At 35.1% G+C, this 16,578-nt stretch overlaps 2 protein-coding genes across 4 annotated transcripts; both read right to left on the bottom strand.

The window, feature by feature from the left end:
- Positions 1-1,955: 1,955 nt before the first annotated feature.
- Positions 1,956-7,140, bottom strand: GLDH (L-galactono-1,4-lactone dehydrogenase). Of its 3 annotated transcripts, none has more exons than XM_068637907.2 (7): positions 6,364-7,140; positions 5,361-5,611; positions 4,705-4,890; positions 3,771-4,191; positions 2,887-3,027; positions 2,478-2,642; positions 1,956-2,312 (listed from the first exon to the last, which is right to left on the bottom strand). In XM_068637907.2, exons 1-6 carry the CDS (start codon positions 6,961-6,963, stop codon positions 2,484-2,486), a joined length of 1,758 nt encoding a protein of 585 aa, XP_068494008.1. In that variant the 5' UTR covers positions 6,964-7,140; the 3' UTR covers positions 1,956-2,312; positions 2,478-2,483. The 3 variants fall into 3 exon arrangements, with proteins under 3 accessions (XP_068494008.1, XP_068494006.1, XP_068494007.1); XM_068637905.2 differs by having other exon boundaries at positions 1,956-2,405; positions 6,364-7,047; XM_068637906.2 differs by having other exon boundaries at positions 1,956-2,331; positions 6,364-7,025.
- A 556-nt stretch (positions 7,141-7,696) lies between these two features.
- On the bottom strand, positions 7,697-16,508 carry LOC137830506 (binding protein). Its single transcript, XM_068637904.2, has 17 exons — positions 16,269-16,508; positions 15,919-16,205; positions 14,958-15,121; positions 13,588-14,767; positions 13,139-13,330; positions 12,056-12,715; positions 11,755-11,931; positions 11,453-11,520; positions 11,145-11,367; positions 10,964-11,063; positions 10,737-10,852; positions 10,599-10,656; positions 9,830-9,981; positions 9,539-9,737; positions 8,959-9,129; positions 8,789-8,879; positions 7,697-8,061 (listed from the first exon to the last, which is right to left on the bottom strand). The coding sequence occupies exons 1-17, from the start codon at positions 16,405-16,407 to the stop codon at positions 8,058-8,060; spliced, it is 3,981 nt and encodes a 1,326-aa protein (XP_068494005.1). The 5' UTR covers positions 16,408-16,508; the 3' UTR covers positions 7,697-8,057.
- Positions 16,509-16,578: the final 70 nt, after the last annotated feature.

The raw sequence follows: 16,578 nt of genomic DNA, 5'->3' as shown, positions 1-16,578 counted from the left end.
TAACATTTTCATTATTCATTTCTTCATTTCTTCTCTTCTGCTCAAAACTTACTTACTTACACACTGCTACTGCTACCAACAAAGTACCATTTTGGAACCTAACATTTATATGGAAACAAAAATCATTGGAGACACCTTTTCTTAAACAAATAACAAAGCTACATGTCAACATTATTATGTACAGATCTTAAACTCAGGCACTTTAAAAAATTTATTTATCCTTTAGATGAAATATATTCAACATAAAATAATTTGGGTTATACCGTTTATATCCTAATTAATCTCTTGAGTAAATTTAGATATGATGTAATAAGTGAGAGTGTTGATAGGTTCACAACCTGCACCAAATTATAATTGTAAATTTTCTTTTACTGAAATGTAGATCTCTCACGTGAAGAGATGTAGTAATTTTGATATTGTATTGTAAGTAGAAGAAAATTCTTAAATAAAAATTCATTTTAAAAATTAAATAATTAATTATTATATTAACTAATTAAATAATAAATTAGATATTAAAAAAATAATTAGTTATCTAAATTAATTTCTATTATTGTTAAATAGTTTTAAAATTAATATTTAATTAACTATTAATTTTATAATTAGTAATTAAAATATTGGTAGTTAAATAAATATCAATTTAAAAATTATTTAACAATAATAAAAATTAAATTAATTAATTTAATTTAATTAATATAATAATTAATTATTTTTTCGTCTTTAAAAATAATTTTTATTTAATATTTTTTTTATGAATATATACTTGTAAACTTCTGTAAACTAAGGGTATTCAGTTGTCAAAAAATTATTTCTCAATAAACCATGATAATATAGAAAAAGCAACTAAAGGTCGATCCCCATGTTGTCTTGAAATTATAGTATATTAAAAATACAAATAAAATGTCTTATTAAAATGTGATTAAACATAGTTTTTAATGTTGCAAAACGAGAAAACAAATACAATTAATATTACTTCTCTATAAATGTAATAAATATTGTAGACAGTGAGAGACTAATTTCATTGAAAGATGTAGTTTTATTCAAGAGGTTTCTCTTTTTAACGTATACTTTTTCAAAAAAAATCTTTATTTTTTTCTTTAAAGTTAATTTCTGTTATAGTAAAGTTCACCTTTTTAAATACGTTAACGGCAAGAATAAAATTAAGGCAAATACTATTTAGTACTTTTAAGACTTTTGGTTGATAAATGTGACACCTACCATTTTTCATCTATTTTCTGTCATTTTCAAGCATGTTACTCTGTTTCTTCCTGCAGCTCCATATCCATAGCTTCTTCTGACCACCCCCATAAACTAGGCAAAAAGACTATTTTGTTCTTAAAACATACATTCTGAATTCTACAGTCCAAAAGTGTAATTTTTCCTATTTATACCCCACAGATTGTAGAATCTGTAAGGTAGATTCTATAATCCATTTTTTTTTCTTTAAAAAAAATACATTCTGGATAGAATCTGAAAAGTATTCAAGATCTGAAAATAACTTTGAGATTCTGTAACCCAAAAACACCTTCCAGATTTTATAATTTAAAGTTTTTCCAGATGACCTATTCTAAAATGAAAAGCATCAATAGAATAAAGGATAATTTTGGTATTTTAAGAAATATGGAGGTGCCACATGAAGCTATGGAGGTTAATGAAGAAAAAGCCTTCTGGTATGGGCATCCTTTTAGACCTTTTATTGATTGTTGGGCTTTAGCCCTGTCTTCACCTGATCTTTCAACTGCTTCAAGACAAACTGGGTATAGAAAAAATATAGGAAGCCAACAAAAAAAAGCAAAATGCTATCTTGGCACAGAACCTAAGGTTTTTCTGTTCTCTTTTTCTTTTCAAACATACCATAACCCTTGATGGGTGCCAGAGAAATATGTTGAGAGCATTAAGTTAATAAACAATGTACGCTTGATGCCTCATTAAGGTATCAATATCTAGAGGAAAAAATATAGGTACCAAACGGAGTAATCCCCATTATTACTGCACTTTTCTAACCATTGCTGGTTTTTCTTCTCTTCCTTTCCTTTGTTTTCTTTTGAAAGATCTAGCATCCGATATTTTCCAGGACAAGAGAAATGTTTTTAAGGTAAAAGTCTCAAACAAATTGTGGCATAACAAGCCAAATTGAACGCAAAAAAATGTAGTATGAGGACATCATTCATGGTTATCAGGCATATCAACAAATTTTCTCCATCACCCTTTCTTTATGCTTCCACTCAGATGAGACTAGTAAGAACGAAAAGCTCAATCCAACTCCTCTACATGTACATACATCACAATTCTTTAAGCTTCCGAGTCTAATGCATCTGGCAGGCAGGCAATAAACTGAAAAAAATGAATACGCATAATAATCCAGATTGTGCACCAGATATTTTGCATCTCCAAGTTCCAACATGTTACTGCAGACAAGAACTCAAGGCTGAATGTTTAATCGACGTAAAAAATATGGACAATTTAGACAAATAACCAACCCGAATTTATATGATGTCTGATTGCGCAAAGAGCTTTTGCAACATGTTATTTGAAAGGATCCTATTGGGGTCCAATTCCTTTCTTGCTTTATTGTATGAATCCACAGGAAACCTCTTTCTTAGCCTTGCTTGGAGAGCAGCAAGTTCCTCCTTGTCCTTTGGAACCTAGATAGCAGATAATATGCATAAAAATTAAGTACACTTCAATGTTTAAACACTTCCCTTTCATTTTCCAAATGATAAATTTGGTGATTATTAGTTGGATGTAATTTTGACACCAAAGCTTTCAAGAATTAGATTGTTCAATTTACATGATTTAGGACAAAGATCAAATGATTAAGATTAAGCAATAATCATATCCAAACAGTGTTCGATCATTTTTCATTATTTATGATACTTAAATGATTACCTCAATCTTAGCCCAGTGTTCAAATGCAGAGTAACGATCCCATAATTTCTCCTGAGTCAGATGCCTGTAATGAAAGAATTCTTCTGTTATGTCCTTCCTCTGCCGAGCATCCGTGCTAGGGAGGTACATGATTATACCCACCTGAAAAAACATAAAAACTATTAATAGTCAATACAATCTTCCAACGGCATTAAAATGTTGAAATTCATGGAAGGGGCCAAGGGGTTATGTTAGATTACAATTAATTAAGTAAAATTTAACTCAAGCTAACAAAACAAGTTTAATAACATGAGGTTTGTACCATCCTATATTATAATTTAATAATATCTCTAGTCATTGTGGAATATCCAACACACCCTTTCTTGCTCCTGATTAGACATCTCAAGCATGGAACAAAGGGAAAACTTGATAGCAGTAACACAAGACCCAAACAAATTTGACTAGAATAGACTCTCAATGGCTTTATTACCATTTTTAAGAGTGAAATTTAAATTTAACTCAACAAATTCAAAAGCTTAAAATTAAAGATTATGATGACATTACTGTGGGCAGTTGACTAAAATTGAAATAAATTATATTTTCAGAAAATAAATTCTCTTTCTCCACACAGAATGCATATCTAGAGTAGCTGAAGTTTTTGCATTTAAAAAACCTCACTTCATCTTTTCTCAAAAAGTTGCTAAAATTATTAAAATCCCAAATGCACCGCCAGAAGTTTAATTATGCAAAACATGAAAAGAAAAGGGAGCAGAATCATCGTGATAAACATAGAGCTATGCTCACTTCATATGATCAAGTAATACAAGTTCACCCATCCTGGCTTAATAAAGAATTTGGAACTATGTGTATATGACACAATATTATCCAGGAAAGAGTTTTATTACCCAAGAAAATATATCATCCTCAGACGGGCTTGAAGCAGGACTTAAGGGACTCCTACTGCTCGCTGTCCAGCGCTGCTCAATTGGAGCAGGTGCAGGTATCTCTTCATTCTCTATAAGTTGCTTCAGCTCTTCAATGTATTCAAGGTCTTTCATGCTTGGATTAGCTAGTTTTCCAGCCGGGAAACATGTCTCCGATACCCACTGTTGGCCTCCACAATCAAAGCCCAATATTTCATCACTCCATCCAACCCTGTAACCTTCTGACTTTCGCCAGAACTCGGCCTCAGCTTGATTGATGCTGATAATGTGCTTTTTATTGAGAGGATCCAGGGCAATTAGTTTATCTCTTAATTCTGTGAAAGAAAGCTCATCTATTTTTTGTTCACCATCTTCTACTGATTTACCCCTAGATCCTTCTGCTCTGTATAAAATAACAAAAACTTATGCACATCTTGAAATAGAAAAGTTCACAATATGGCACCAATAAAATAATGGCACATTTCACTAAGGAAATATAAAAAGAAAACGGAAGTTTTTGGCAGCAAGGTACTAATAGAGAAAGTGATTAAAACGGTAGCAAAAGCAGAAGAATACCAATGAGATCATCACAGCACTTTTTCCAACAACTTAGATCAATATGCAAAATAAATTAACATTTATCAGTCCGTGCCTTACTAGATTACAAGAATTAGTAGGAAATTCACAGGCCTACAAAATGGAAAGAGATCTAAATCTTTGGTAATTCCTTCAATCTTCTACTTCTACCTGTGTAAAATTAAATCATATTCAAGAGACAAAAGAAATAAGAAATGCCACGCAACAGCATCAGCTAGCTTTTATTAGGTGAAAAGACTCAGCAACACTTTCTTGGTACTTCCAGCAAACAAAAATAAATTGATTAATCTTAAAATCAACAGTAAAGGTGTATTTGTACCCATATTTCTGGAGGGACTCTCGGTAAAGATCACGCACATGCTGTATGGCTTCATCTTTAGTATATTGTGGTTTAAATTTGGGTAGACCTTTCCACTTTGAAACAGGATTGCATCGCACAACCACAACAGAGTCGGTATAAGGGATATAAAGGTACTTCACATGCTTATTATCAGACAGCAATTTCCTGCATAAGATAGAAAAGGGCTAATATTCAAAATCTTTGGAGGAAGATCCTTAATACCGAGTCACTCTTTTGCTCTTATTAAAATAAACATTTATATTGGTCATCCAAAATTAGCTTTCATGACATCAATAATTTGTAACTAACTAAATTAGTCCTTCAAAGATTGAAAATAGTCATAAATCTGTCCTTTTATATCACCACTATAGTGTGCAGCATTTTAGATTTTTCTGGGACTAATTTAGTGACAAAAATCTTTAAAGAATTAATATGATGACACTATAATCTATGGAGGACAAACCAAGGGGTTTCTCATTATCATTATTATTATAGTTGTTGGGAGTAAAGCAACTTTTAGATCCAAGTTCCATGTAACAGAAAGATAGAGTAACTAACGTGGTAATGATAAAATTCAACATATTTGTTATTTGATTGATATGCCAAAAAGGAAAAATAAACACCAAAATAATTACTTGTGATTTTTCTTTATCTCCTTCATGGTTGAGATAAATGTGTGCTCCACAAGCTCCTGTCGATCAACACACTGAAGGGTGACTTCAGCCACAACTCCAAGTCCTCCAAGACCACATCGAGCGAGATAAAACAGCTCAGGATCTTTATCTTTTGATATTTCTATAGTCCCTTTGGAAGGGGTGACCAATTTCATGGCAATCACTTGTTCATCAATAGGAGGCAATTTTGCACCGGTGCCATGTGCACCAACCTAAAACATGAATGCAAAGCATTTTACTTTATATGAAAGATGACAAGGAGGTCTAGTATTAAACGACCCAAAACAGAAAAACCTCAAGCAGGCAGAAAACTCTAATACCTTTTTAATCAACACGTACATAATACACAGCACGATAAATACTTAAGACTCACATAATAAATTTGGGCTACGGGTAAAAATGTGGTAGGGTACATTTTGGTAACATCTTTCTTAGGAAAATCTGTTATTGGTTATCTTGAAATATGGATTTGCATCTAACTCACCTCAACAAAATTCACTTGTAAAGTGAAAATTATTCGTACTTACCTACTATAATTTGGTGATAACTACTAAGTCGATGTCTCTCTCCTCACCCCGAACATTTTATATATTTGGGTATGAAGTTTCTAGAATAAATTCATATACCACTCATAATCTGACTTTCAACCTAAATCAACTTTATAAAACAAATTTGTAAGATAAGAATTATGTCCCACGTATATTTCATTTAATCATATCACCAGCTGATGTGATAACTTCATCACGCCCATGCTGAGTACTAGACATATTAAGCACGAAGTTTGCAAGACTGTTCTACTAGTTATAGCAATTGCTTTGATAGACCCAACAACAAGCTATGTATGATACTATCTTACAATTTGAATTCAAGCATAAGTCAATTTGAGTTTATATTCTTAATTTGTTCATATAACGGGTCAGAGCCGATCTCCGAAAAGTGGCTAAAGAGATAACAAAAGAAGAACCTGAATGATGCCACCAATTTGCTGCTCCCTAATAGAAGCAAAATTCTGCAAGGTAAGGCCATGGTCCTTGAGGCCATCCACAAGCTGCTGCACTCTGATCCCGGCCTGCACCCTCACAGTCTTCCTCTGCTTGTCCACTTCCAATATCCCATCCATCAGCGCCAAGTTCACCATTCCGATCCTCGACAGCCCGATCCCGTTCGGCGACAGCCCCGACCCGACCGGCCGTATTCGGGTCCTCTTCTCGTGCGCCTCCCTCACCACGCGCTCCAGCTGCTCCACGTTCTCCGGCTGGAGGAAGTTGCGCGTCTGCACCTCGTGTGTCCCGCTCCAGTTGGACACCGTGTGCAGGTCCTCCGGCAGCGGCGCGTAGCGGAAGATCTGCGCCTTCTTGTGCTTGGCATCGTCCGGCAGGGGGAAGGAGTAGTAGGTGGCGGCACCGCAGAAGAGCAGCAGCGCCGCGTAGCCGGCGTACTTGCGGGTTTCTGCATCGGTGGAGGAGGCGGGTTCCGGCGTAGCCGAGAACCGGCGGAGGAGGAGAGAATGCGAGTGGCGAGGAGTGAGAGGGAGAGTGCGCTTGAGAAGTAGTGTTCTCAGCATATCTGCGCTCAACTCTGGAGCAAACACAGAAGTGGTAGTAGATAGTGAGTGTAAAATGAACGCTATTACTCATAAAATCAAATTTAGTTAATTATCAAAATACGGATAAAACGAAATTTCTCTTTTTGTTTATCATATCTTACACTACACATTGTATGATTAAAATACCCTATTGCTGTATAATTCATTCACTTCACTATTATATATACAATTATTTTATATTAAAAAGGTATTCATTAATAAACATTTATAAGCATTCTTATTATTCAATTTTTTAAAATTTTGTATACAAAGAATTGTATTTACTTTTAATTTTACAATTTATTTTCTAAAATAAGAAAGAATATTAAATCAATTTTTAAATATAAAAATATGTTCTCAAACTAAACAGATCCAATTTTTGATTTTGATGCACTGTAAAGTTATTATATTGGAAAAGATCAATTTTTATTTGGCAAGAAAAATAGATTCTTAAATGCCCTATTTATTTGACAGTTAAAAACTGTTTTTAAAAAGCCAACGTGTTCCTTGTCAAAATTGTTATTATAATAATAAAACTAGTGCATTAAAATATTTTTAGCCTTTATAATTTATGTTAACAAGTGAAAAAGTTGAGTCAAATTTATTGACTCATTTCAAATTTAAATTAACTTTTTTTTATCAAGGAGCTAATAAGCAGCTACCTATTTTGTACTTTATTGTTAATCATAATATAACCTTCAAGCAAGAAAGATTAGCAATCATGGCTCTTGGGATAAACTAATCTGTTAGAACTCTGCAGTTTCCTAAAATGATATATTTTAGGAATGAAATCCCTTGAACTACTGCACTCCGTGATCCACACTTTAAATTGATATTGTAATACATCATACACAATACAACATTCTTTTGGGTATTCTACAATATGCCAATTGCAACAATAGTTGCATCTAATAGAATCTGTTCAACCCTTCAAAATGCAGTCATATCATATATTGGCAGCTGCACAGTAGGTCTTCCAGACTCCACTGACATAAACTTTGCAATTTGCCAATAACCACAGATCCCACGTAAAACTGAAAAGTATATCTTCTCATCCAAAGGTGCCTCGGTATCTACCTGCAACAGGATAAACAAGATTTGAGTGTTGTGTTATCGATACCATAAAACAACAGGATTCACTCATATTTCCACAAAGCTCTGCTAGTTAGTAGTGCAAAAGCAACCTTCATTAGGTACGTAATGCCGTCCATCCATATCAAACGTTTAGTTTATATCAAATAGCAAAGTTGCTTTTGCCAAAAATTATTTAGATTCTATTTAGTTAGAATTATCTTCAAAATTTAGTATATTACTTGCAATATTTGTGTACTAAGCTATTCAAACATTCACTATTCTACTAATATACACTCTTGTCCAAAGAAGTCAATCCACCCTTTATTTTATTGACAAAGTTAGGAGCCCACTCAAACCACCAGCTCCATACTTAAACTGTAGCTTTTTCAAAATTTTCACTTCATGCTCTGTCCCGAGTCAACAACCAATTCAATCCATTTACAGGACATGGACAACATGCAAGATCAGAAATGTTAGCAGGTATCTTATCACGCAAATATAGCATCCGTACATAGCAGATTATTAGGATAAATATATTTTTGATATCTTCATAGTAATTAAAAAATATATATCTTTAAATCCTTTTATTCATTTCAGCGTGCCTTTATCTCATTTTTTAAAGAACTTAGTTATTACAAATAGAGATAATAGTGTGATTGATATCAATAAAATAATTATTTATTTTCATACTTATTTCAAGTTATACCAGCTAGAGAAGCTTAAGACATACCTCCTTGACCGAGTATTTCTTCTGGTGACAGAGATACTATGACCTTTTTCATCTTTAACACTGCTTTTACTAGTTTTGGACCGATGAACCCCTATAATCAGCAACCTCTTGTTAATTATAACAATAACAATAGAATCAAACTCATTAGCAAAAGCTGTTTTTAAACTAACCTCTCGTCTTAACCTGGGATGATTGGATTTCAATATCCCCTCGATCCGACTCTGTCAACTCACTCGAAGCACCAGAATGATCTTCTGGCACAAGTTTAGATTCTGATTTCCCATTTGATGGCAACGTTGCCTCTTCCGCACAATCATCAATTACTTCACCTTCTGTATCATCTGGCACAAAAATCATGATTAAGAAAATCATAAGCATAACATTCACGAGAAGTTCATCCAAACCAAGAAGCTACGCGGAAATAAAATTCCTAAACATCAGAATTTTTTCCAGAGCAGACAATTGTTTATCTAACAAAATCATACAGCTTATTTATGCTTAAATGTTCGTCCTTTTAGCCAACTTATCAGTGGATTGACATTTGCAATATATTATTAATACATCATTCCATACCATCATTCTGTAAAGTCTGATCATGTCAGTGTAGGAGTAGGACAAGATTTTGGCAATGAGACTTCGTGGGCTATGATTAGTTCATTACTATCACACAATGTACATCAAGAAATATATGACGTCATAAGGAAATCACCAGAAAGTAGAACGAGGACATTTTTAAGTTTAAAAGTTAACCTGAAGCTGAATTAGACTCCGAGTGATCTACAGAATTTGTAGCCACAGTGAAACCTTCCATGCTGTCAATCTTCTGCTGATGGATTTGGGCATTTCGAGCAGTAACTTCCTGTTCCTTTCTATCAGTGTGAAACTTATTCAGTTTATCCTCGAACTCTTCAAGGCAAGCTTTAAGTTCAACTTTCGCAAATTTCTTGGCCTGGTTCCAATTAAATTATATAAAAAAAAAGACCTCTGTCATTTTTACAGAAAATATGCCTGAGCCTGACAGCATAAGGAAAAAAAATTTACCTTGTTCAGTATGTTCCTGAAGTGGTCCATAACAGAATCCTCTGACAAGACATGCTCATATGACTTAAATAACTCTATGAGTTTTTTCATCCCTTTTTCCGTAAATGATAACTGAGAGAGACAGTAAGATATATATTCCCATTGTCGGACATCTGCAGAGAAATAAAGTCACGATCACAATCGGCAATAAACTACAAATAATTAACTTCTCTTGGTTTTGTGATTTATTTCAAAACCCTTCACAATTACAAGAATAAAAGTGAAAGGGCGGGTAGTTAAAAAAAATCATGTTTTAACTCTTTGGATGATCAAATGTGAAATCAGGAAAAGTTTAGCGCATCCTAAAAAAATTGCAAAACATTTTATAAGAATAGTCTGAATCGCCTTAATATTTATAAGATATGCACGATCTTAGTGGGTGATTGATATCCCATCGCGTCAAATTGCATCCCCCTTGCAGAGAAGCTAGCATTGCTGCTTAGTTCATTTCCACTTGACTTTTACTATTAACGCACACACATAACGTAAAAGCAAACAATCGTTACATTACATGTACAGACAAACTACCAGGCTAATCAGAATTAGAAGCTGACAAAAGGAAGTGGTTTTGGGTGCAAAACAATAATAATAATTTATTAAAATATAGGGATACTATAAAGAACTTATTTAGACAATTTTTGGCACAAACTGGCGTGAAACTGTTTACTATTTAGACTGAACTGGTTAAATTTTCAGTATTTAAAAATTTTCAAAGAATGAGAAGATATACCTGTAACACCACTAAACCGATGGCATAGCTTTTCCACCAGAGCTTCCATTTGTCTATCCTGGAGTAGTTCATGAAAATAAAGTGAGGAAAGCAATCAGAATGAATATAGAGCAATTTCAGCATTGTGATAACACATACCTTTTTTATAGAAGCAATTAAAAACTGCATGATATTGCAGAAAGAATCTTTGCTCAGATTTTGCTGAGATAATTTGCTTAGTATATCAGGAAGTAAGTTATATATTGGATTGTTTCCTGTAATAATCCAGAAAACCAAATCAAACAACTTTCTACCCTTAATTCAAATATCTAAAATAATAATAGATACTTTTCTACACAAGAAAAAATCATAATACAAGTCAAAACCTTTCTTCGAAAGTTCATGAAAAAATAGCTTAGCTAGGTTTGAAATTCTCTCATCTTCATCTTCTAATCTTACAGCCATTTCATTGATGTACCCTTTCACCTGATCAAGAAATGATTGCATTAGTGTCTAAACTAAATTACAGCGCAAACTGAAAAAGAAAATAATTTAAGTGACTTCTACCTTCATCATGTCATTTAGAATGAGATGTGAAAGCACCAATACAGCATTCTTCCTAACAGATATACAAGGATCCTTTAGGCGGGCATACATGTTTTCTGTCCATGGTTCTAAAAGATTGGGAAACCGTACTGCTAAATCTCCCAATGCAATTGTGCAATTAGAACGGACAGTTTCAGAATGTGAGCTTTCCACAACCGTAAAAAGGAGTTGGAGATTTGCATCACTGAAAACAATTCACTTTATTTTCACTTCATAAATAATCAGGAATAAGAATCAGATAAGAGGTAAATATTTAGCAAGGAACTTACCAAAAATCTGCATCAATAATCATCAATCGACACAAAGCAAGCATTGCAGATGCCTGTAATTCTGGATACTAAAGAAATGGAAATTACGTCAGCAAAGCATCTGCTTTATGATGTTTAAAATTTTATTCAAGACTCGAGATTAACTAATTTTTTATATTATATTATAGTTTTACATTTCCACAATAACTGCTGGCTTCCATATATATAGGCTTTAACTTGGTTGAATATAAAAAAGCTACCAAATAATGACTAGAAAATGCAAAGACAGCTTAAGTCTCTAGAAGGAAATTAAGGTGGATTACCTTCTGCATTAGTCCAAAATTTCTACAAAGCTTTGACAAAAATGTTGCACAGGCACCAATCAAATTCTTTTCATTTGAACCACCAGATATTATTTCTTTTTCTGCCTTTTCAAACAAAGCATCAAGTGCTGCATCCTCAGAGGCAGTAAATCCTAACTCTGCATTTATATCATTATCCTGCAACAGATTAACAAGCCAAACTTAATGGAATTGACAGCAAAAGATCAAGATGTATTGCTGATGACTGATAGTTGAAGCAATCAAGGATAGCATGACAGTAAGAAAGAAACATTGATTGCACCTTCTGTGTAGCAGCTGATACTGTATCATTACTGTCTAGGTTCTGATTCTCACTGTCCTTTTTCTCTTTAGTAAGTTTCTGCTTCTGAATTTTACGGGCACAGGACTCAATATATACCAGTTGATTCATGGCAATATGGCTAACTATAAATAAACATCTGCTAAGTTTTGCTACTTGAACTGTGAGAGGCGTACTGCCACTAATTGTGTCAAAGTCACTCTGCTCATTATCAGCACCATCATTACCGACAGAACTGACAGATTTTTTTATCATATCAACAGCTATGGTTTCTGGGGTAGGGTGAATGGCATAGATGGCAGCTATGGCTTTGTCAGCAGCACAAAACCAAATATTTGTGGGAAGCCAAAAACCAGTGATTAAACTTTCTAAAATACCAAATATTCGAACACTACTACTAGCCAATAGTTTTTTCTTGTCTTCTTCAGACAGTCTCTGGATAGCAAGACAAGCTGTCCTTGCTAGCAAAGGATCAACTTTGGACCAACGACCAAACCCAATATCGATTATGTCCTGTAAGTGTGAGCCAAGCACACCAGGTGACGTCTTTGCAACCATGCAAAGGACTGATAAAGCACTACGGCTCTGCTCTGCAGTGGTTCCACCAATATTGAAGCAAAAGATATCCCATAATGCTGATATCTACAGTAGCAATGACAAGATCAGGAAATCAAATCAATAGTGAGAACCAAATTTGGTATACAGCCAACAATAATTTCTTTTGATGGGAGAAATAGATGGAAACTACAATACTGATACAGGAGATCATAACTCAATGTCAACCTCAACAACCTGATGAACCCTACTTACGACTTCAAAACTTACTTATACTTATTTAAGAGCAGTGTTTATCGTCAAATGATATGCAAACATGAAAATGAAGTCAAACTCATTCTCGTCCCAAATTATATTTAAATTTGTGAACACATATATGAACTGAAAAAGAAAGCCTTCATTCCATATTTGGGGATGGGGAATAATATATCATTCTGGAGTCTAATATTGGAGGCATTCAAATACTTTATGTAGCATAAATACTACTCAAGAAGGTACATGAAAACATACCGTGCTGGAAGATATATCACCCTTAGAGACTAGGGCTCCAATTATACACTCAAGGGCTGCTAGATCTCCTATATTGGAATCAGTGGCAAGACTCAAAAGATTATTGGCAGTTTCAATTGGACTTTTCCTGATGTATATTATATGGAAAGCGCCCTCCACTGCTTCATAGATGGATTTATCCTGAGAAAATACCTACAAATGGAGCAGATGACAGAAATAAAGAATTAATTTTATAAAAATCAAGGGCTTCATACAAATAAAAAAGTACATAGCCGACAACACATTGAAGAAATAATTTAATATAACTATCCTTATTACACAATATTTGAGATTGTGATCTGCAACCGCAGTTAATATCACATTTGCCTATGATTTCCCCCCTTATTTCAACAACCACAACGAGACTGATTAGGATACAACATTTCACAATAAAAGAAGCAAGGACTTACAAGTGGTAACATCTTTCGGAGACATTCCTCGGAGTTATCAATCTGAAACTGTTTGCATCTCATCAGTAAGAGAATTGTGTTCTCAACATCAGTGGCAGAAGACGAAGCCATCAATTGGACAAGGGTTGGCATTGTGGCTCCTATGCATTTAGAAAACCGCAAACCAGCCTCAAGAGATGCAATCAATGCCCTAGTCTGTTCCAAGTTCCCAACATCCGGCACGCTACTGTTCTGCAAAGCAATTGCATCTTCTGATTGAGACAAGCAACTATCAGTTAAACTGTCTTGTTGCTGCCCCTTCACAACAGTTTCACTATTTGAATCAACCACTTCTCCATCACCATTAAAATTATCAGTATCAGAGGAGGGTTCTGCTCCTTCTGAAGGCTCAAGCTCTTTCAACTTCATTTTGTACTGATCTAACGTTGCTTCAAAGGAGGCTACTCGAAGCTGAGGACCAAAAGGGTTGTGCTGCAACATCATGATCAACAAATTCAAAGCAGATTTTCTGACCATTGCACTCTTGTCCTCCAACCTTCCAGCAGCAACTTCTGCAACCTCATTCCACAGGCCAATTGAAATAGAGTGCCCCTCACATAACTCAGCCCACACCTGAAGAACTCGACTTCTGGTATAGGCAGAAACATCTCTACAACGCTCAAGCAAGATGTCCAACATAGCTTGCTTGGTACGCAAACGAATGGACTTAGAACTTGCTTCACCCACATCAACATCTTTAAATGCCTTGGCTATTAGCTTCCCCAGCACCGCAACAAGTGCGTTCCGTATCTTGTAAGACTCTCCACCAAAGTGTGGGACAAGAATGCCAATGTTAGTCGAAATCAATTTTGGTATGCGGTCGGCAAGCTCAACCAAGAAACGACCCACATTTTCAGCCCCAGCTGTGTCTTTCACGTAATCTTTGGGATTAGTCCTTCCAATCTCCCTAACAAGGGCCATAGCGAGGCTTCCATCTCCATACTTCTTCTCAGCACCAGCCACTGCATCAGCCATGTGCGTGACCACAAAATCATACTTGTGAATCAGGTGCACGATGGATGCACACGACTGAGCGGTGTAATGATACTTAGTAGAGCAGGCTCCAATTATACGGCATAGGGCCTCTTTCACATCGGAATCTTTTAAGAGCACCGCATCCTCAAACATAGAGAAAGCATTTCTACAACAAGAGTGTCAGTTCAGAACGGTTGTCAAAATACTGTTTCTAAGAATAAGGTCAGCTTACATTAACAACACCCACTTGCTTTTAAAAAAGTATATTGATGGATTAGAGAATATCATTGCCAGAAAGCAAGTGAGTGTGCATTCCCAGCGGTTAACAAAATCAGAAAAACACACAAACCACTTACTTTGTAATAAAAGACAAGTAGTTTTCATTCAGATCCGGCGAACTGAAAAGCAATTCAAGGTTTATCTCCAAAGAATTGGCAATGAGGTTAAGTATCCGAGCTCTCTGTGCCTCCCAATTCCATGAATTCACAGCTAGTTTCTTCCTAGCACTTGGAGCGACAACCTGAAACCAAAAACAACAATACAGCACACTTGGGCAAAAATCAAATTAGGGTATGCTTGTTGGAAAAACTTCTTCATTAAAACTTTAAGGAGAAAAAAATGAAGAACAAATTAAATAAGCTTTTCATTGTGAGTTAAAATTAGTTTATGCTAAGCTAATAATAAAAACTCTCATATAGTCTTTCTAAATCTTTATTTTTAAACTTGTAAATTGGCTAACTTTAGTTTATAATTTTTTTTTATTAAGAAGTGGACTTTAAATCTAACTCAATCTAATAAAACTAACTTACAAGATGAGGTTTGCACTTATTATATACTATAAAATGTTTTTATCATTATTCGATGTGGATCTTCAACAAGTTTATTTAACTTTTGTCTTATTTTTCTCTTCTAGAAGTTTTTGCGAAAACACACCCTAATGCTTCATATATATATACAAGGTTGTCCGCAAAGGACACATTACATACTTTGAGCCATGAAATATATATATATATATATATATATATATATATATATATATATTCAAGAGCAAATTAGAGTGACATCCCTCTGGTTTTCTCAGTTCGCCCACAATTCCCTTCTGTTTTCAATTCCTACCCCAACTCCCTAACTGTTGAAAAACATCACATCGATACTTAATTGTTTGAAAACCCTACATCTGAAGGAGAGATGAACGCAATTTACTCAAAATTAAAGTATTGTTTCCGAATTGAGGAATTTCTGAGAAGGAGTAATGACGAATTTGTGCGTCTCGTTGAGAAACGAAATGGAGCATTAGAAACGCGAGAGGGAACGAACCTTGGAGGTGTTGGAGTGTAGAGCGAGCAGAATGGAGAGGAGGAAGAAGGAGTATATCTTGAAAGCGTTTCGGTGAGAGGAGAGGGGGACGTGGTCGTCGGAGGCTCTGGAGAGGAAATCGAGGTTGGGGAGGAGGACGGCGAGGTTGGAGCGGAGAGTTTCGAGGAGGGTGAGTTTGGAGGAAGGGGAGAGAATGGGGAAGGCGCGAACCAAGGAGTAGACGCGGTCGAACAGGTCCTGCTCCTCGATGCACAGAATATCCCTATCGGAGAGATCAAACGACACACCTGAAAGAAAAGGAAGAAAATTGAGATTGAATGAGAAGAGTGGGAAGAGTGAGACTGGTTTACCTTTGACGAACTCTTCGAGTTTGGAGGAGACGAAGGAAGCGACATCGACAGGGTTCTGAACGCAGAGCCTGTTATCGTCTTCTTGACCTTCGTGTTCCAGCTCTTCCAGCGTGCGAGGGAAGACGAAGTGAGGTGCCATCGACACAGAGAGAGAGAGAGAGAGAGAAGGAAGAAAGGGGTTTTTTTCTTATGATCTTTGCTCTGCTAATTTCAAATTAAACTGAAACTGGATAAAGGCGGCAAAAACACCATCTCCATCTAAATTTCTAACGTTACACCACAACTGTGTTGAATTTAATTTTAAAAAAAT

Source organism: Phaseolus vulgaris, chromosome 7 (assembly GCF_051622355.1).
Source record: "Phaseolus vulgaris cultivar YP4 chromosome 7, ASM5162235v1, whole genome shotgun sequence".
Lineage (NCBI taxonomy): Eukaryota > Viridiplantae > Streptophyta > Magnoliopsida > Fabales > Fabaceae > Phaseolus > Phaseolus vulgaris.
The sequence above is the reverse complement of the archived record's forward strand: the minus strand, read 5'-3'. Positions and strand labels throughout refer to the sequence as shown.

Excerpts from the sequence above, each read along its gene's own strand:
- GLDH (XM_068637907.2), bottom strand. The coding sequence starts at position 6,963 with ATGCTGAGAACACTACTTCTCAAGCGCACTCTCCCTCTCACTCCTCGC. Across the intron at positions 4,891-5,360 it reads GAGATAAAGAAAAATCACAA|GAAATTGCTGTCTGATAATA; the intron begins GTAATTATTTTG and ends TATCTTATGCAG. Across the intron at positions 2,643-2,886 it reads AACACTGGGCTAAGATTGAG|GTTCCAAAGGACAAGGAGGA; the intron begins GTAATCATTTAA and ends TCTGCTATCTAG.
- LOC137830506 (XM_068637904.2), bottom strand. The coding sequence starts at position 16,407 with ATGGCACCTCACTTCGTCTTCCCTCGCACGCTGGAAGAGCTGGAACAC. Across the intron at positions 10,657-10,736 it reads TAATTGCTTCTATAAAAAAG|GATAGACAAATGGAAGCTCT; the intron begins GTATGTGTTATC and ends GAACTACTCCAG. Across the intron at positions 8,880-8,958 it reads ATCCCAGGTTAAGACGAGAG|GGGTTCATCGGTCCAAAACT; the intron begins GTTAGTTTAAAA and ends TGCTGATTATAG.